Consider the following 16,264-nt stretch of genomic DNA (forward strand, 5'->3'; position numbering starts at 1 on the left):
GTTTAATTCAAACTCATGAGGGCATGAGACGACATGTTAGCATCTTAATGCTAAGGAATTGTTTGTCCAAAAATACAACACCGCCCTCCAATTAATATTTTTTTAATGTGCATGTGTAAAATTGTTAAATGCGATGTCACTTATAATACTTTATCAAAGTCTTTTTGTTTGGTTATTTTCTACTAATTGGTTTTAGACTACCCTTTTTTTACTTTTGAAATTGTTTTTTTAATATAAGTAATATAGTGATACTCTTATGACAATAGTGCAATTTCAATGTTATCCGAATATATAGTGATAAAGAATAAGGGTCAAAAGTAAAATCTTTGTGTTTTCAACAATTTTACCTACAAACCCCGTTTCCATATGAGTTGGGAAATTGTGTTAGATGTAAATATAAACGGAATACAATGATTTTCAAATCATTTTCAACCCATATTCAGTTGAATATGCTACAAAGACAACATATTTGATGTTCAAACTGATAAAAAATGTTTTTTGTGCAAATAATCATTAACTTTAGAATTTGATGCCAGCAACACGTGACAAAGAAGTTGGGAAAGGTGGTAATAAATACTGAAAGTTGAGGAATGCTCGTCAAACACTTATTTGGAACATCCCACAGGTGAACAGGCAAATTGGGAAAAGGTGGGTGCCATGATTGGGTATAAAAGTAGATTCCATGAAATGCTCAGTCATTCACAAACAAGGATGGGGCGAGGGTCACCGCTTTGTCAACAAATACGTGAGCAAATTGTTGAACAGTTTAAGAAAAACCTTTCTCAACCAGCTATTGCAAGGAATTTAGGGATTTCACCATCTACGGTCCGTAATATCATCAAAGGGTTCAGAGAATCTGGAGAAATCACTGCACGTAAGCAGCTAAGCCCGTGACCTTCGATCCCTCAGGCTGTACTGCATCAACAAGCGACATCGGTGTGTAAAGGATATCACCACATGGGCTCAGGAACACTTCAGAAACCCACTGTCAGTAACTACAGTTGGTCGCTACATCTGTAAGTGCAAGTTAAAACTCTCCTATGCAAGGCGAAAACCGTTTATCGACAATACCTAGAAACGCCGTCGGCTTCGCTGGGCCTGAGCTCATCTAAGATGGACTGATACAAAGTGGAAAAGTGTTCTGTGGTCTTGACGAGTCCACATTTCAAATTGTTTTTGGAAACTGTGGACGTCGTGTCCTCCGGACCAAAGAGGAAAAGAACCATCCGGATTGTTATAGGCGCAAAGTTGAAAAGCCAGCATCTGTGATGGTATGGGGGTGTGTTAGTGGCCAAGGCATGGGTAACTTACACATCTGTACATCAAGCAAGAATGGGAAAGAATTCCACCTGAGAAGCTTAAAAAATGTGTCTCCTCAGTTCCCAAAAGTTTACTGAGTGTTGTTAAAAGGAAAGGCCATGTAACACAGTGGTGAACATGCCCTTTCCCAACTACTTTGGCACGTGTTGCAGCCATGAAATTCTAAGTTAATTATTATTTGCAAAAAAAAAATAAAGTTTGAGTTTGAACATCAAATATCTTGTCTTTGTAGTGCATTCAACTGAATATGGGTTGAAAAGGATTTGCAAATCATTGTATTCCGTTTATATTTACATCTAACACAATTTCCCAACTCATATGGAAACAGGGTTTGTAAAAGACTCATTGAGGCTATAAAGTATGTTTTGATTACCAGTACTCAGTTAATCGAACAAATACAATTAACGATAGCTGCAGCCCTATCGGACATAAAGGAGTTGGCATGTCAGATATCGGTAAGAAAGCCATATTGACTTGCATGTTTAGACCTAATTAAGTGTAAAAAAAAAAAAGTGAAGGCTTTTTTCCCCCGCTGGAGACAGGATGTGAGTGACTCTGGAGGACATGTGATTTCCGGCCTGACACTGACTGACGCCCATACAGCAGGTGGATGCTCTCGGCGCATTTCCACATGGCTTCAGCTGTTCAAATAAAGCCACGCAAGTCTTGCTGAAACTGTCGACAAGTGTAATATGTAAGACAGTGGGAACTCTGTGGACCTGCAGAGACACCACGCTGGCCCCGGTCTCCGAGTCTGGGAAACACAGCAGGTCGCCTTGTTATTGTGGGCCAGGGTCCTACTTTCAAGAGTAACTCTGTAGGTGAGGCCCTGTAGGACACCGACCGACAGGTCGCGAAAACTCTGTACGTGCACTGAGGTCCGTACTTTTTAAACGTGGCTCTTTGTCCCTTTTAAGAAGTCACTTTTTCACTTCTTATGATGGTCAAGCAGTCGCTGGTCTGTTGCTGTAGATCAAGATAAAACGGTCATGAACGTGTTGTCTGCTAGGGGGGCGTAAGATGTTAGTGTGGTGGAGAAGAAGCATATTTCTCACTGGCTGAGATGAAGTGTGTGGGTGTGTGTGTGTGTGTAGGAAAAAGGTGTGTGTGATGTAGGTGGAGCTTGTAAGCGTGCTGGGGGAGGTGGCAGAATAGAGAGGGAGAGAGAGAGAGAGGATTTGTGGCATGTAGTTTGTCAGCTGTCATTAGCGGAGGTGACACACATACGCACAAATACACACACGACAGTGGTCTCTCACAGAGAAAGCAGTGGGGACACAAAGCGAGTGTGGATGTTGTGAAGTGCTGCGTTGACTCCAAATGTGTGTTTGCATGTGTGCACGTGTGTGTGTGTGTGTGTGTGTGTGCTGAGTAAATCAGTTGGCCAGACTGGTAATGGAATGGTCGGTCTGTTGTGGACTGGTCATGGACTGGTTTAATCTAAACACTGGTGAGCTCATTTATGCTATTCTATTATGTTCTGTTTCATTAATGCATTTAGAAATTGTATGTTTTATTTGTTCATGTTACTTTTTTATGGTATCATTTATTTCTCTCAATGCATTTGCATCTTTTGAAAGGCAAATTATATTTTACCGAGGTAGTTAAGGCATGGCTGACACATTTTGTAAGTTCAACACATGATTTGACTTTTCTTAGTTTGACCGTTTTGGACTTTGAACTGTCATTGTGTGTGTGTGTGTGTGTTCAGGTATTCTTGTCGTCTGCTGTTGTTTTTGGGGGATTAGGTTGAGTTGTGGTTCCAAGCTGAAGCTGAAAGAAAAGTGCCCAGTCAGCACTATTCTGAGGTCTTATCGGTCAAATAAAGTCTGTTGTTTTGGTTTTTGTTCTCAGGCTCATGCTCGTTGGCAAATTCATTATTGTAAGGTCATTATTCGAGGAGTTTTTTAGTGTGTTTTTGGTTAAAAATAGAAGGCTAACATGGCTCTTAGTTCCACGTGTTGACCCGCAAAGCTACCCAGCTCGTGTTCATTGGCTTTTCTGCACGTCTGCAAGCGTCAGCCAGCTGCGACTGTATGCTAATTTTCACAGCCGCCAGTGATAAATCTATCAGCTTTAGGAGTTAAAGGTGGAGTTTGAGCTCTAAGTGCGCGGTGGGACACTTTGTTCACATGTTACATTTGCTTTCACTTTGTATTGCAGCTACAGTAAAAAGTTCTCGTGTTTGCACAGCTTTTAAGTGTTTACACTGACTTAATACATTAAGTTAATGTAACATTCTGACTGTCTCAAATAGCCCACTGCTTTAATGGCGTGCTGTTATTGAAATAATCAATCAATAATAAAAAAAAAAAAAGAGAACCATTTTCCTTTTATTCCCGTGGTTGTTTTGCACACTGGAAAAAGTGTTGCAAGGGAGAGAGAGACAAGAAGTGTCAATAACGAGACCACTACACTGCTTAGTTATGGCTGTCCATTTCATTGGAGCAGATCCTTTCACATGCTCAAAGATACCATCTTAATCCTTCATGAAGCTTAAAACACAAGTGACGTTCTCCATCCTTAGTGTAGTAACACGCCACTGTGTATTCTTCCACCTGCATATCCTTCCGCTGCACGCATGTAACTACTTTTCTTTTCGTTTTTGTACAGTATTAATCATTTAAAGGCCTACTGAAATGAAATTTTCTTATTTAAACGGGGATAGCAGATCCATTCTATGTGTCATACTTGATCATTTCGCGATAGTGCCATATTTTTGCTGAAAAGATTTAGTAGAGAACATCGACGATAAAGTTCACAACTTTTGGTTGCTGATAAAAAAAGCCTTGCCTGTACCGGAAGTAGCGTGATGTCGCAGGTTGAAAGGCTCCTCACATTTCCCCATTGTTTACACCAGCAGCGAGAGTGATTCGGACCGAGAAAGCGACGATTACCCCATTAATTGGAGCGAGGATGAAAGATTTGTGGATGAGGAACGTAAGAGTGAAGGACTAGAGTGCAGTGCAGGACTTTCTTTTTTCGCTCTGACCGTAACTTAGGTACAAGGTCTCATTGGATTCCACACTTTCTCCTTTTTCTATTGTGGATCATGGATTTGTATTTTAAACCACCTCGGATACTATATCCTCTTGAAAATGAGAGTCGAGAACGCGAAATGGACATTCACAGTGACGTTTATCTCCACGACAATACATCGGTGAAGCACTTTAGCTACGGAGCTAACGTGATAGCATCGGGCTTAACTGCAGATAGAAACAAAAGAAATAAGCCCCTGACTGGAAGGATATACAGAAGATCAACAATACTATTAAACCATGGACCTGTAACTACATGGTTAATGCTTTCCAGCCTGGCGAAGCTTAACAATGCTGTTGCTAACGACGCCATTGAAGCTAACTTATCTACGGGACCTCACAGAGCTATGCTAAAAACATTAGCTATCCACCTACGCCTTCCCTCATCTGCTCATCAACACCCGTGCTCACCTGCGTTCCAGCGATCGACGGCGCGACAAAGGACTTCACCCGATCATCGATGCGGTCGGCGGCTAGCGTCGGATAGCGCGTCTGCTATCCAAGTCAAAGTCCTCCTGGTTGTGTTGCTGCAGCCAGCCGCTAATACACCAATCCCACCTACAGCTTTCTTTTTTGCAGTCTCCATTGTTCATTAAACAAATTGCAAAAGATTCACCAACACAGATGTCCAGAATACTGTGGAATTTTGCGATGAAAACAGAGCTGTTTGTATTGTGATACAATGTGTCCCAATACTTCCGCTTCAACCATTGACGTCACGCACAAACGTCATCATACATAGACGTTTTCAACCGGAAGTTTCCCGGGAAATAAAAAATTGCACTTTATAAGTTAACCCGGCCGTATTGGCATGTGTTGCAATGCTAAGATTTCATCATTGATATATAAACTATCAGACTGCGTGGTCGGTAGTAGTGGGTTTCAATAGGCCTTTATAGGAGTGTGTCATAACGATAGGTGTCCTAATCCGATATTGATAGCAGATATAGGTCCGATATCAGCAAAAAACAAGTGTCCGATGATATCGGCTTGCATCCAAAATCTCCGCTATAAGCTCCAATACAAGCAATTCCACAGCGTGTTGTGCAAAGCTGGACGTTCAGTTTCCATCTAAATGTCCTACAATAAGCACACAAGGTTGGTCTTTTATTTTATTTTAGTAAAGTCATTTACAAAAAGTAAACATGGTAGGCCATAGGCTATTAGGTGCCAGCAGCTACACAGCAGCTAAGCACAATTGAACTATATTCCAGTCTAAAACGGCTCATTTGTCAATATAAACATCAAATAATTATAGTTGCGTATTACTTAGAGATGCAAAGTTTCCAAGGCAGAAGCATTTTAGAAAGTATCCAGTAACAAACGTGTTCGCATCATTCAACTTTGTGAGCTTAACTTAATGACCATTGGATGTCTCCAAAAACAAATGATCACTCTACTCCAAAAGCATAAATCTATCATGAAGTTTTATTTTTCATTCATACCTACTATTGTTTTTGGAGTAATTTCACTTGATTAACCCTTTTTTAACATTCCACATGACAAAATAATAAAAATATGTAATATGATTTTTTTTAATATAGGATTGATATCGGTATCAGACAATACTCAAAGCTCCAATAGTAATCCTTTTGGGAAACCCCTTGTTATATCCACGAAATGATGTAACGTAACATAATGACCGCCTGTGTTTTGGTATACCAGGTTGTGAAGTTTTTATGTGAGACGCCGTCATGCACACACACACAATCAAGTTGGCATACACGATTAAGGACGCATGACGTTCTGCATGCAGTGAGTAAAGAGCTCTTTCAGCTCGCGGCCTCACTTAGCGTTTACTTGTTGAGAGGACATCGTGTGCGTGTGCGTGTGCGTGTGCGTGTGCGTGTGTGTGTGTGTGTGTGTGTGTGTGTGTGTGTGTGTGTGTGTGTGTGTGTGTGTGTGTGTGTGCGCTTTCGGGTGGAACTTGTCTGAGCTTGGATGGCAACTTTTTTAGCTGCAGATAGAAGTGTTTGCTTTCCCCTTTAGTGTTTTGAGTCTTTTTATTTTTAATTTAATACATTTTTTTCCTTGTTATTTTTTTATTTACAGAATAAAATAATTCTTCCACACATTTTTAACACATTCACTCACGAGTATTGTGTCAGGAAAGCGAAATACAAAAGAAAAAGAAAATAGGGGTAAAAAAAAACAAAAAACTGACAAATTGATAATTAAAACCAAAAGTAGAATTTACAAAACAGGTATAACATAGCAAAAGGCACATCATAGGAATGTACGCCAAACTACTGTACCTCTCATATTCAATTAAGCAACTGCAGTGTTACATTTCTTTTCATGTTCAGATATTCTCTTATTTGTTGTTATAATTGTTTCTAAGATGTACAGATAATGGACTATATTCTTAAAAGTGTTTTGTAGTGTTACAAGTCTTTGTGAGCTTTCACAACAACTCAACAGAAAGTAGTACCGGGTGGAGAGGGCAACGACTTCAGCACGTGTTTTAACCTCTGCCACACACAAGTTAATGTTTCTTTGAGTGCAACATTTAACGTTACCATAATGATTTCCATTACTTTTTGTGAAACGGTGACCCGTCACGTCCTAAGGAACAGTCTCTTATTGCTGATCCACTTTTACCCTACTTCGGTCAAAGGTCTTCAAAGGGACCTGCAACAAGGAGGCTGAAGAACTGTAATTCAGGTTGCCGACCCTCAGAGATGGTAGAGACTGCAATCCTGGTGAGACATGTTCTTATGAGCATGACAACTTCTCTTTCAGTTGCCTGGCAGTTGTCAAACTCGTTGTATTATTATTACTTACACATCATTATGGACTGGACTGTTCTGGACTCTTTCTTGAACGTCTATTAACGACAGAAGAAGTTTGCAATAGTTTATGCTCTGCTGTCCTCTCTCTAAAGCCACTAAGATTGCAAGGAGGAATCTATATTGCCACTGTCTGGTACTATTGTTGGGCCTTGGAGGTCTGGACTTTCTCAGTGCTTTTATTGGTATGGTTTACTTACAAATAGTGTTTCAGACAACTGTGTCACATACCAAGGATTTGATGCTTTGCTCAAGAGCACCTGACGCTTTTTAGCCCATCCCTCCACTCCCCAAGCTAAGTCATTTCTGACTGACTGAGCAGCTCTTTGCAGCCTTTGAAATCGTTCACTTCCAGTTTGGGAATTGAACACCGGTCTCTCTCGTGACAGGCGGGATGCTCGCTACTAAATTCACTGTGATAAATGACAGCATTAACGCTTGTTGTCCCCGGCAACAGCTTCTGACCGTAAAGCCCCTGGATGAGAGCAGCATCAAACACTAATGATGTCTTGTCATTATTTCAGACCCACCCACACACCATGTGTACATTGCAGGTCCCTGGGCGTGCGCGGTAGAAGCCTGTGTTCCTAATCCTGCTACAGCAGGGTATTAAATCTCCTTTATGTTGGCAGGCTTATAGAGTGGGGCCTTTACAGAAGCTTAGACGCCAACGCGACAAAAGACCGACAGGTTCATCAACCTCCCTGAGATCATGTGGTCCATACTTTTGTCATCTCACCTGAGAGGATGTCACGTTTGTGTCCTCATGACAGAGAAGTCTTGTCTGTTTTGTTTGTATTTGCAAGACTGCTTCACATATTTGACCTGAAAACAACTCTTTCCTATTATGAGACTCTTCTTTTATCTTTATCGTGGAGTGGACATCGTCCCACCCCCTCCCTCGCCTCTGGTTGTAAGGTGACACCTGCTTTCTCACCTCAGTCACACCAGAAGTAGAGGCACAGCAGAACTGCATAAGGCTGAACACATCTGAAAGATGGCTACTGGTTAAATGAAAGATGACACTGTTAAAAGACTGCAGGCAAGATTAATAATACATATTTGTTGTGCTGTTGTTGTCTTTACACACTTTCAAAATATTCCGCAATCCATTAAATTAAACTTCTTTACTCATACTGTCCAACAGCATACGAGGCATACAGTCGTCCCTCGCCACATTACAATTTAAACATTGTGGCTTCATTACAAAATTTTCCCCCTAAATCAAGCATTTTCAAGCATAAAAATGGCAAAATTAACTACACTTATCAATACTGACAGACCAAACCAATCAGAGATAGCTGTTCAGTATTGTGGCCAGTGATTGGCGCAACATTGGGAAGCATTATTATATTGGATTGGAAGAGTGTAAAGGTGACTAAAGAGTCTTACCATATTCAATTTGTAGATTTGTCCGGACCCAATCAACCGTGATAAACGAGCGACAACTGTAGTTTTATGTATTATTAACTAACTAACTCAAAATGTGCCCTGTTTTCGTATTCCGCCTCACCGTAACAAACCAGTCCATTTGCTCCTGGAATAGAGGCCCCCAAAACAATTCCACAAGTTGGTGACTCCGTTTCTGTTGTTGTTGTTGTTGTTTTTAATTGTGTACCATTGCAAAATAATCCACCATAGTACCAAATAAAGTTGTGATTGCAAGCACTTTGATAAAAAAAGGTTATTAAAAACTACTGAATTTAAGAACTCACCATTTATAAAAGGACTTTTCCCCTCTTTGCCAACAAAAGTCTTCAATAAAGGAAAAAGTGACATTCATTTATACAGTTCATTCATCAATTATGTGTATTTCACATGACATGTAAAACTCGGGCTGCAGCCATTGGTTATTTTCAGTAATCAGGTAATTACCGATAATTTGTTTGATTAATCGAGTAATCAGCTAAAACACACTACGGCTTCAATGTGTACTTTAGAAAAGATTGGTTAAATAAAAAAATGTTCTGCTTGCCATAACCTTCATTCTTTTTTTCTCATAAATGCACATCACCACCTTTAAATATGCACTTTTACCATGTGTGCATTATTTGGAAATTAAAAAAAACTCTGCTGTTTGATTGATGCAACAATACACAATAATAATGATAACCACAGTAAAACTCCCGACGGTTAGTATCACTGTATTACTTTTAAATGATCGAAATACTGTTATTGATAACCACACTGATGAATTTATAGACCGACTATCGTTAGCTGGCTAACTAGGTTAAATACTAACATGAACACGACACATTAACATCTTTCCCCATTAAGATACGCCATTCCCCAATCTAACCCTGTATATACAGAACAACCAACTAAGATATTCACAATGTACTTAAATAGACTGGTACTTACCGGTAAATATGCATTCACACCTGTCCTGGTTAACTGTTGAACAAAAGATGCATTGTAGTCTCCTATCATGTTATATCAATCACCAGATTACGATTACAAACAGTTTTTAAAATCAACTAACACATATATTCATGACACTAGGAATGCCAGCAATGGCTATTTGGCACTTCCTGCTCCCAGGACCAATCTTCTCAAACATACAGTCTTGTATAGATGTTATATCATTCTGGAATCGGTTGTCATCTCACATTAATCTCTTACAAAGTAAATTGTCATTCAAGACAGCTTTGAAGATACACCTATTGCAGCTGCCCACATGACATTCATTTTTAATACTGGGTTTAACTAGCTTTTTTATATTATGTTGTACTTTTCTTTTGTATAATGTTTGGTAATGTATGTAGTCTTTGTATTTTTATTTTGTATGCTCCTATATGGACCGCAGGAAGACTAGCGGTCGCCTTGGCGTCCGCTAATGGGGATCCATTCAATAAACAATAAACAATACTCACATTGAACATAAAGTACCGTATTTTTCGGACTATAAATCGCTCCGGAGTATAAGTCGCACCGGAGTATAAGTCGCACCGGCCGAAAATGCATAATAAAGAAGGAAAAAAACCATATATAAGTCGCACTGGAGTATAAGTCGCATTTTTTGGGGAAATGTATTTGATAAAACCCAACACCAAGAATAGACATTTGAAAGGCAATTTAAAATAAATAAAGAATAGTGAACAACAGGCTGAATAAGTGTACGTTATATGAGGCATAAATAACCAACTGAGAACGTGCCTGGTATGTTAACGTAACATATTATGGTAAGAGTCATTCAAATAACTATAACATATAGAACATGCTATACGTTCACCAAACAATCTGTCACTCCTAATCGCTAAATCCCATGAAATCTTATACGTCTAGTCTCTTACGTGACTGAGCTAAATAATATTATTTGATATTTTACGGTAATGTGTTAATAATTTCACACATAAGTCGCTCCTGAGTATAAGTCGCACCCCCGGCCAAACTATGAAAAAAAACTGCGATTAATAGTCCGAAAAATACGGTAATCAAGCCAATGTCGAGTCAACAGTGCCTTCATCAGGAAGTGATGTCACATTATCCGGAAGTGAAGCGAAGTTAACACCCAATTTGCATTTATTAAAATAACATTCAAAAACATTTACAAATTAAAATGGAAAAGTATTAAAAAACATGGTTCTTATGAAGCCAGAACAATATTTAATGTTTCTTCTTCCAAAAAAGTATATTGTCTATTTTAGTAAAAAAAAAAATCAATAAAACTCTGATTAAAGATTTCAGTGTGTATATAAGTCCTTTTTGAGCACATTGAACAATACCACAATAATAATGATAATCGTTAGAATTTGTGTCACCATTCTCGCGATATATATTGTTACATCCCTAGCGGCCACACAAATCTTGACACCCACACACAAACACTCTCATGTACGCTCTATTGTAGCGGTCGTGCAGAAACTATGTCCGCACATTCACTTCATGTGGTCCAATATTTTATACATTTTTATTAGTTTCACTGAAACAATTGATCAGCTCTGTATAAATCTACTTACTCTGTATTAAATGTGTTTGTATTTTTGGGTGTTTGCAATGCATTCATTTGATTCATATTTCATATGAGAAAAATGTATTTGGTTTTTGTCAGTGCCACTAAAATAGTTTTACGAGTGTACTTCATGCATGCAATAACACACTAGTAGGAGTTGAGTCAGAACGTTGCCCACTGCCGCAGGTTCTTATCGTTCTTTAGCTTTAATTTCTTCATGGCCGCGTTGACCCTGTAGGCACATCCTGCCTTCCGCCTCAAGATGTTTTGTTCTCCCCTCATTGCATTAGTATTGGGCTCAACATGGCCGCCTGTATTAGTCATCTTCTATTTTATGTGTTCCCTTACTTAGAAGGGTGGCCCTCCGTCAGGTAGCCTGTGCGATTCAGTAGCTCACCAGTAGCTCAAAGAATATTAGCTTCAACTCTTAGTATTTTTATACTTGCCTGTATTTAATGACATTTAATCAAAAATAGGCAATTAATTAAATGCTATGTAAATAAATTACAACTGAAATTTTGCCAGTCATAACTGCGTGGGTTCCCTCCGGGTACTGCGGCCTCCTCCCACCTCCAAAGACATGCACCTGGGGATAGGTTGATTGGCAACACTAAATGGTCCCTAGTGTGTGAATGTGAGTGTGAATGTTTTTTGTCTATCTGTGTTGGCCCTGTGATGAGGTAGCGACTTGTCCAGGGTGTACCCCGCCTTCCGCCCGAATGCAGCTGAGATAGGCTCCAGCACCCCCCGCAACCCCGGAAGGGACAAGCGGTAGAAAATAGATGGATGGATTAAAAAAGACACAAATACTGTATCATTGTCACATTTTTTTTTGTCAAAGTAGCTCTAATAGTGATGATAGCTGAACATCTTCTCTATCATAATAGTTAGTGCTGTTGTCACGGTTATCTGACATGGTTTATCCAATCACATCCCAGATCTGATTTTAAAGGCCTACTGAAATGAATTTTTTTTATTTAAACAAGGATAGCAGATCCATTCTATGTGTCATACTTGATCATTTCGTGATATTGCCATATTTTTGCTGAAAGGATTTAGTAGAGAACATTGACGATAAAGTTCGCAACTTTTGATCGCTGATTAAAAAAAAGCCTTGCCTGTACCGGAAGTAGCGTGACGTCACAGGCTGAAGGGCTCCTCACATTTCCCCATTGTTTACAAAGCAGCGAGAGCGATTCGGACCGAGAAAGCGACGATTACCCCATTAATTTGAGCGAGGGTGAAAGATTTGTGAATGAGGAACGTGAGAGTGAAGGACTAGAGTGCAGTGCAGGACGTATCTTTTTTCGCTCTTACCGTAACTTAGGTACAAAGGTTCATTGGATTCCACACTTTCTCCTTTTTCTATTGTGGATCACAGATTTGTATTTTAAACCACCTCGGTTACTATATCCTCTTGAAAATGAGAGTCGAGAACGCGAAATGGACATTCACAGTGACTTTTATCTCCACGACAATACATCGGCGAAGCACTTTAGCTACGGAGCTAACGTGATAGCATCGTGCTTAAATGCAGATAGAAACAAAAGAAATAAACAGAAAATCAACAATATTATTAAACCTGGACCTGTAAATACACGGTTAATGCTTTCCAGCTTGGCGAAGCTTAACAATGCTGTTGCTAACGACGCCATTGAAGCTAACTTAGCAACGGGACCTCACAGAGCTATGATAAAAACATTAGCGCTCCACCTACGCCAGCCAGCCCTCATCTGCTCATCAACACCCGTGCTCACCTGCGTTCCAGCGATCGACGGAAGGACGAAGGACTTCACCCGATCATCCGTGCGGTCGGCGGCTAGCATCGGATAGCGCGTCTGCTATCCAAGTCAAAGTCCTCCTGGTTGTGTTGCTACAGCCAGCCGCTAATACACCGATCCCACCTACAACTTTCTTCTTTGCAGTCTTCATTGTTCATTAAACAAATTGCAAAAGATTCACCAACACAGATGTCCAGAATACTGTGGAATTTTGAGATGAAAACAGAGCTTTTTTGTATTGGATTCAATGGTGTCCGAATACTTCCATTTAACTATTGACGTCACGCGCATACGTCATCATACATAGACGTTTTCAATCGGAAGTTTAGCGGGAAATTTTAAATTGCACTTTATAAGTTAACCTGGCCGTATTGGCATGTGTTGCAATGTTAAGATTTCATCATTGATATATAAACTATCAGACTGCTTGGTCGGTAGTAGTGGCTTTCAGTAGGCCTTTAATGATCATACCGAGTGATGGAAGCATGATTCCAATCGGACTATATTTTGGATCTGTGATAAAAGTGAGACTGTTTGTGTCACTATAAAGCCACTTTTTCTATTTTTATAATGTGAGAAGATAAGTTGCTGGTGATGTCTATGGATGTTCTCATTCATCCAGGTCATTGTATTGTCAGGGCATTCAATCGATCGCAACCGGACTGTTTGGTTTGTCTTAGAAGAAGTTTCCCCTCTCATCCGAGTAGGCTTCATCAAGTCATGCTCATATACTTAGATTGGTCAGATCTAGTCTAGACTTAGATTGGTCAGATTTAGTTGTTGGTGACGTATTGAATTTAAGACCAAATGTTTTCTTGACCTGTCCTCCATTTCTCCTATTTCTTTCCTCACCTCCTACACCTTTGCCCGCATTCCCACTTCCTTGCCTCCACACGTCCTCTTTTGCATCCTTTACTCTCCTCCTCCAGTAACGAGGTCACACTCCCCTCCTCTTTGAGGGCTAACTCTTCATTTAAAGCCACATATGACCCTCCTGCTGTTCTTGTTTTTCTTAACATCTGCACTTGTACCCCCTTTTTACATCTGTTTCCCACTCAGGCCATGAAGACATTTATTTCCATCCTCTCCGTTACTTCTCACCCTGTCCATGTTTTCTATTTTCTCTGCCTGCCTTACCCCCTTCCCTCCCTCCCTCTCTCGCTCTTGTTTTCTCTTTCCTTTATCCCTCTTTTCTGCCTTCCTCTTCTCAGCATTAACCCCACAGACTGCCTGTTATGTAACAGTCAGGTGACGCCGCAGTCGCATCAGGGAGCCTTAAAGGCCCACACGCCTCTTGCTGCCTGAACGAGCGCCCATTTAACAAGTGGGTTGTGGGTCGCGATTTCCGACTTTAGGGAAAAATCAACCTGACATGGTTTCTTTTTTTAAATCGTTTAATATTTCAACCAGTCACTTCGTTTGAAGACTTTGTCAGTGTGACTCAAGCAATGATTGACACGTCCTGCCTTCCCACAAGACCTCCCACATACTGTCTGTGGGCATATTACAAGTATTGTCCTAATGAGTCATCTAGACAATATGTGGCAATCACATTGATTGTACTGATTGTCTCACTTATTGCCTACTGGACAGACACTCTTTTTTTGTCACCCAAATGTTGGTCTTATTCCAAATTGAGGCATCTGACTTTAGAGGAGGGTTTTTTTTTTGCATCCGTGCAGGTGCTAATATCTGCTGAAGATGAGTAGTGGCGGAGGGCACCCCACCCTGGAGCTCGCCAGAGGGGGGGAGTCCCAGAAGAGAAAAGACTGTCCTTCAGACCAGCTGGAACCCAGGTGAGGCAATCATGCTCACTGCAACCTTCTACCCAGTCTTCTCCTTTGTTTGCTTGGTACTCTTCAAGTCGTTTAGAATGCACCTTATCACCATCGATATGATACAAATTCCAGACCAACGTGTTTTTCTAGTGTGAAAGTTCCTTTGGTTCTTGTCTCGCAGCCCCAAGAGGAGCACGGAGAGGAGGAACCGAGAGCAGGAGAACAAGTACATCGAGGAGCTGGCCGAGCTGATATTTGCCAACATCAACGACATGGACGACCTGAACGTGAAGCCCGACAAGTGTGCCATCCTCAAGGAGACGGTGAAGCAGATCAGGCAGATCAAAGAGCAAGGTGTGTGCGTGTGCGTTCGTGTGTGTGTGTGTGTGTGTGTGTGTCACTCCCTAATGACAGCACTGATGGTGATGAGACGGACTGAGGCTCTTATGTAACATCTCCACTGTGATGTAATGGAAGTCTGCACAGGCCAGCAAGCAACCATCCGCTATCATTCTTCCGCCTCCTCTTATTTTTACCCCCCTTCTTCATTCTGCATTTCCTGTGGAAAATGGCAGATTTGTCGATAGAATGTGTTAGCTGCGTGTAGTGTGCCGCGATAGGTTACTCGCTGCAACCACTTCACTTCATGTTAGGTGCTTTAGTGTCACTTTGTAGGCACACAAGTGAGTTAAAACCCAGAAAAAAAAACACCCTCCAATCAGCATGGCCATCACACAGACTTTTAGCTCTGGTCCCACTCCAGGAATGCCAGCTATGTGGCCTAATGGGGCCATGGAAGGCTTATCGTCCCAGCAGCACAACCAGGGGTGTGTGTGTGTGTGTGTGTGTGTGTGTGTGTGTGTGTGTGTGTATGTGTGAAGCAGTGCATATTAGCAACCCCTCCTCCCTTGATGGCAAACCACTTGCTTCACAGTTAAGCACAGGGTGTCAGTTAGTGCGAGCCACATGACGATCCAAGCAATTCGCCGTGGAAGAGCAGGTTAAAATGGCGTGAATAGTTCTGGGCCAGAGGGGGTGTCGTCACAGCATCAGTGTGGAGAGGGAATGAAAAAGCAGTCTTTCCTAAAAGTCAACGTTTTTGATGAGGTTACAGTCTCATGATGTGAGAAGTCGACATGCCACATTGTTGATATGTCATGCCTTCTGCCAGGGGCTTTAAAGTGTCTATGTTGTACCAGGGCCTCAAGTGCAGGGTTACCCCTATAGGTTTTGTTAAGTTTGAAGATTTTTTTCTGTCATTTAAATATGTCATTTATAAAAGAACTATGTCAAATGTTTAGATAAAAGAAATATAACCCAATAATAAGGTTGCTTGAATAAAATTAAGAATCTCTCAGACTACCTACAAAAATGCAAAATGATTTGTTCCACCTAGACAGCGGAACACAAATCACTCTACATTGTCTACTGTTCATTAGTCTTACTATATTTAACCTACTGTGTGGAAGTCTCGGGGAATAATTACTAAAGCTCATTAAACTCAATAACTATACTTCAGAAAAGAGCTGTACGCATCATCAACAAGGTTGGATATCTGGACCATACTCATTCACTATTCTTACAGTCAAAAATATTGAAATTGAAT

General features: G+C 40.6%; 1 protein-coding gene across 5 annotated transcripts in view; it reads left to right on the forward strand.

Annotated features, from left to right (window-relative positions):
* LOC133631064 (nuclear receptor coactivator 2-like) overlaps positions 1 to 16,264 on the forward strand; it is a 71,296-nt gene that overhangs the window by 18,261 nt on the left and 36,771 nt on the right. For 3 of the 5 annotated variants that reach the window (XM_062023084.1, XM_062023085.1, XM_062023083.1), the window contains exons 2-3: positions 14,563 to 14,676; positions 14,840 to 15,012. In XM_062023084.1, the coding sequence (XP_061879068.1) occupies positions 14,582 to 14,676; positions 14,840 to 15,012 (268 nt within the window). In that variant the 5' untranslated portion in view covers positions 14,563 to 14,581. Of the gene's footprint in view, positions 1 to 2,557; positions 2,771 to 14,562; positions 14,677 to 14,839; positions 15,013 to 16,264 lie in introns of those variants that run through there. The other 2 variants (XM_062023082.1, XM_062023086.1) reach the window with 2 other exon arrangements.

The sequence above is a fragment of the Entelurus aequoreus genome, linkage group LG16 (genome assembly GCF_033978785.1).
Source record: "Entelurus aequoreus isolate RoL-2023_Sb linkage group LG16, RoL_Eaeq_v1.1, whole genome shotgun sequence".
Lineage (NCBI taxonomy): Eukaryota > Metazoa > Chordata > Actinopteri > Syngnathiformes > Syngnathidae > Entelurus > Entelurus aequoreus.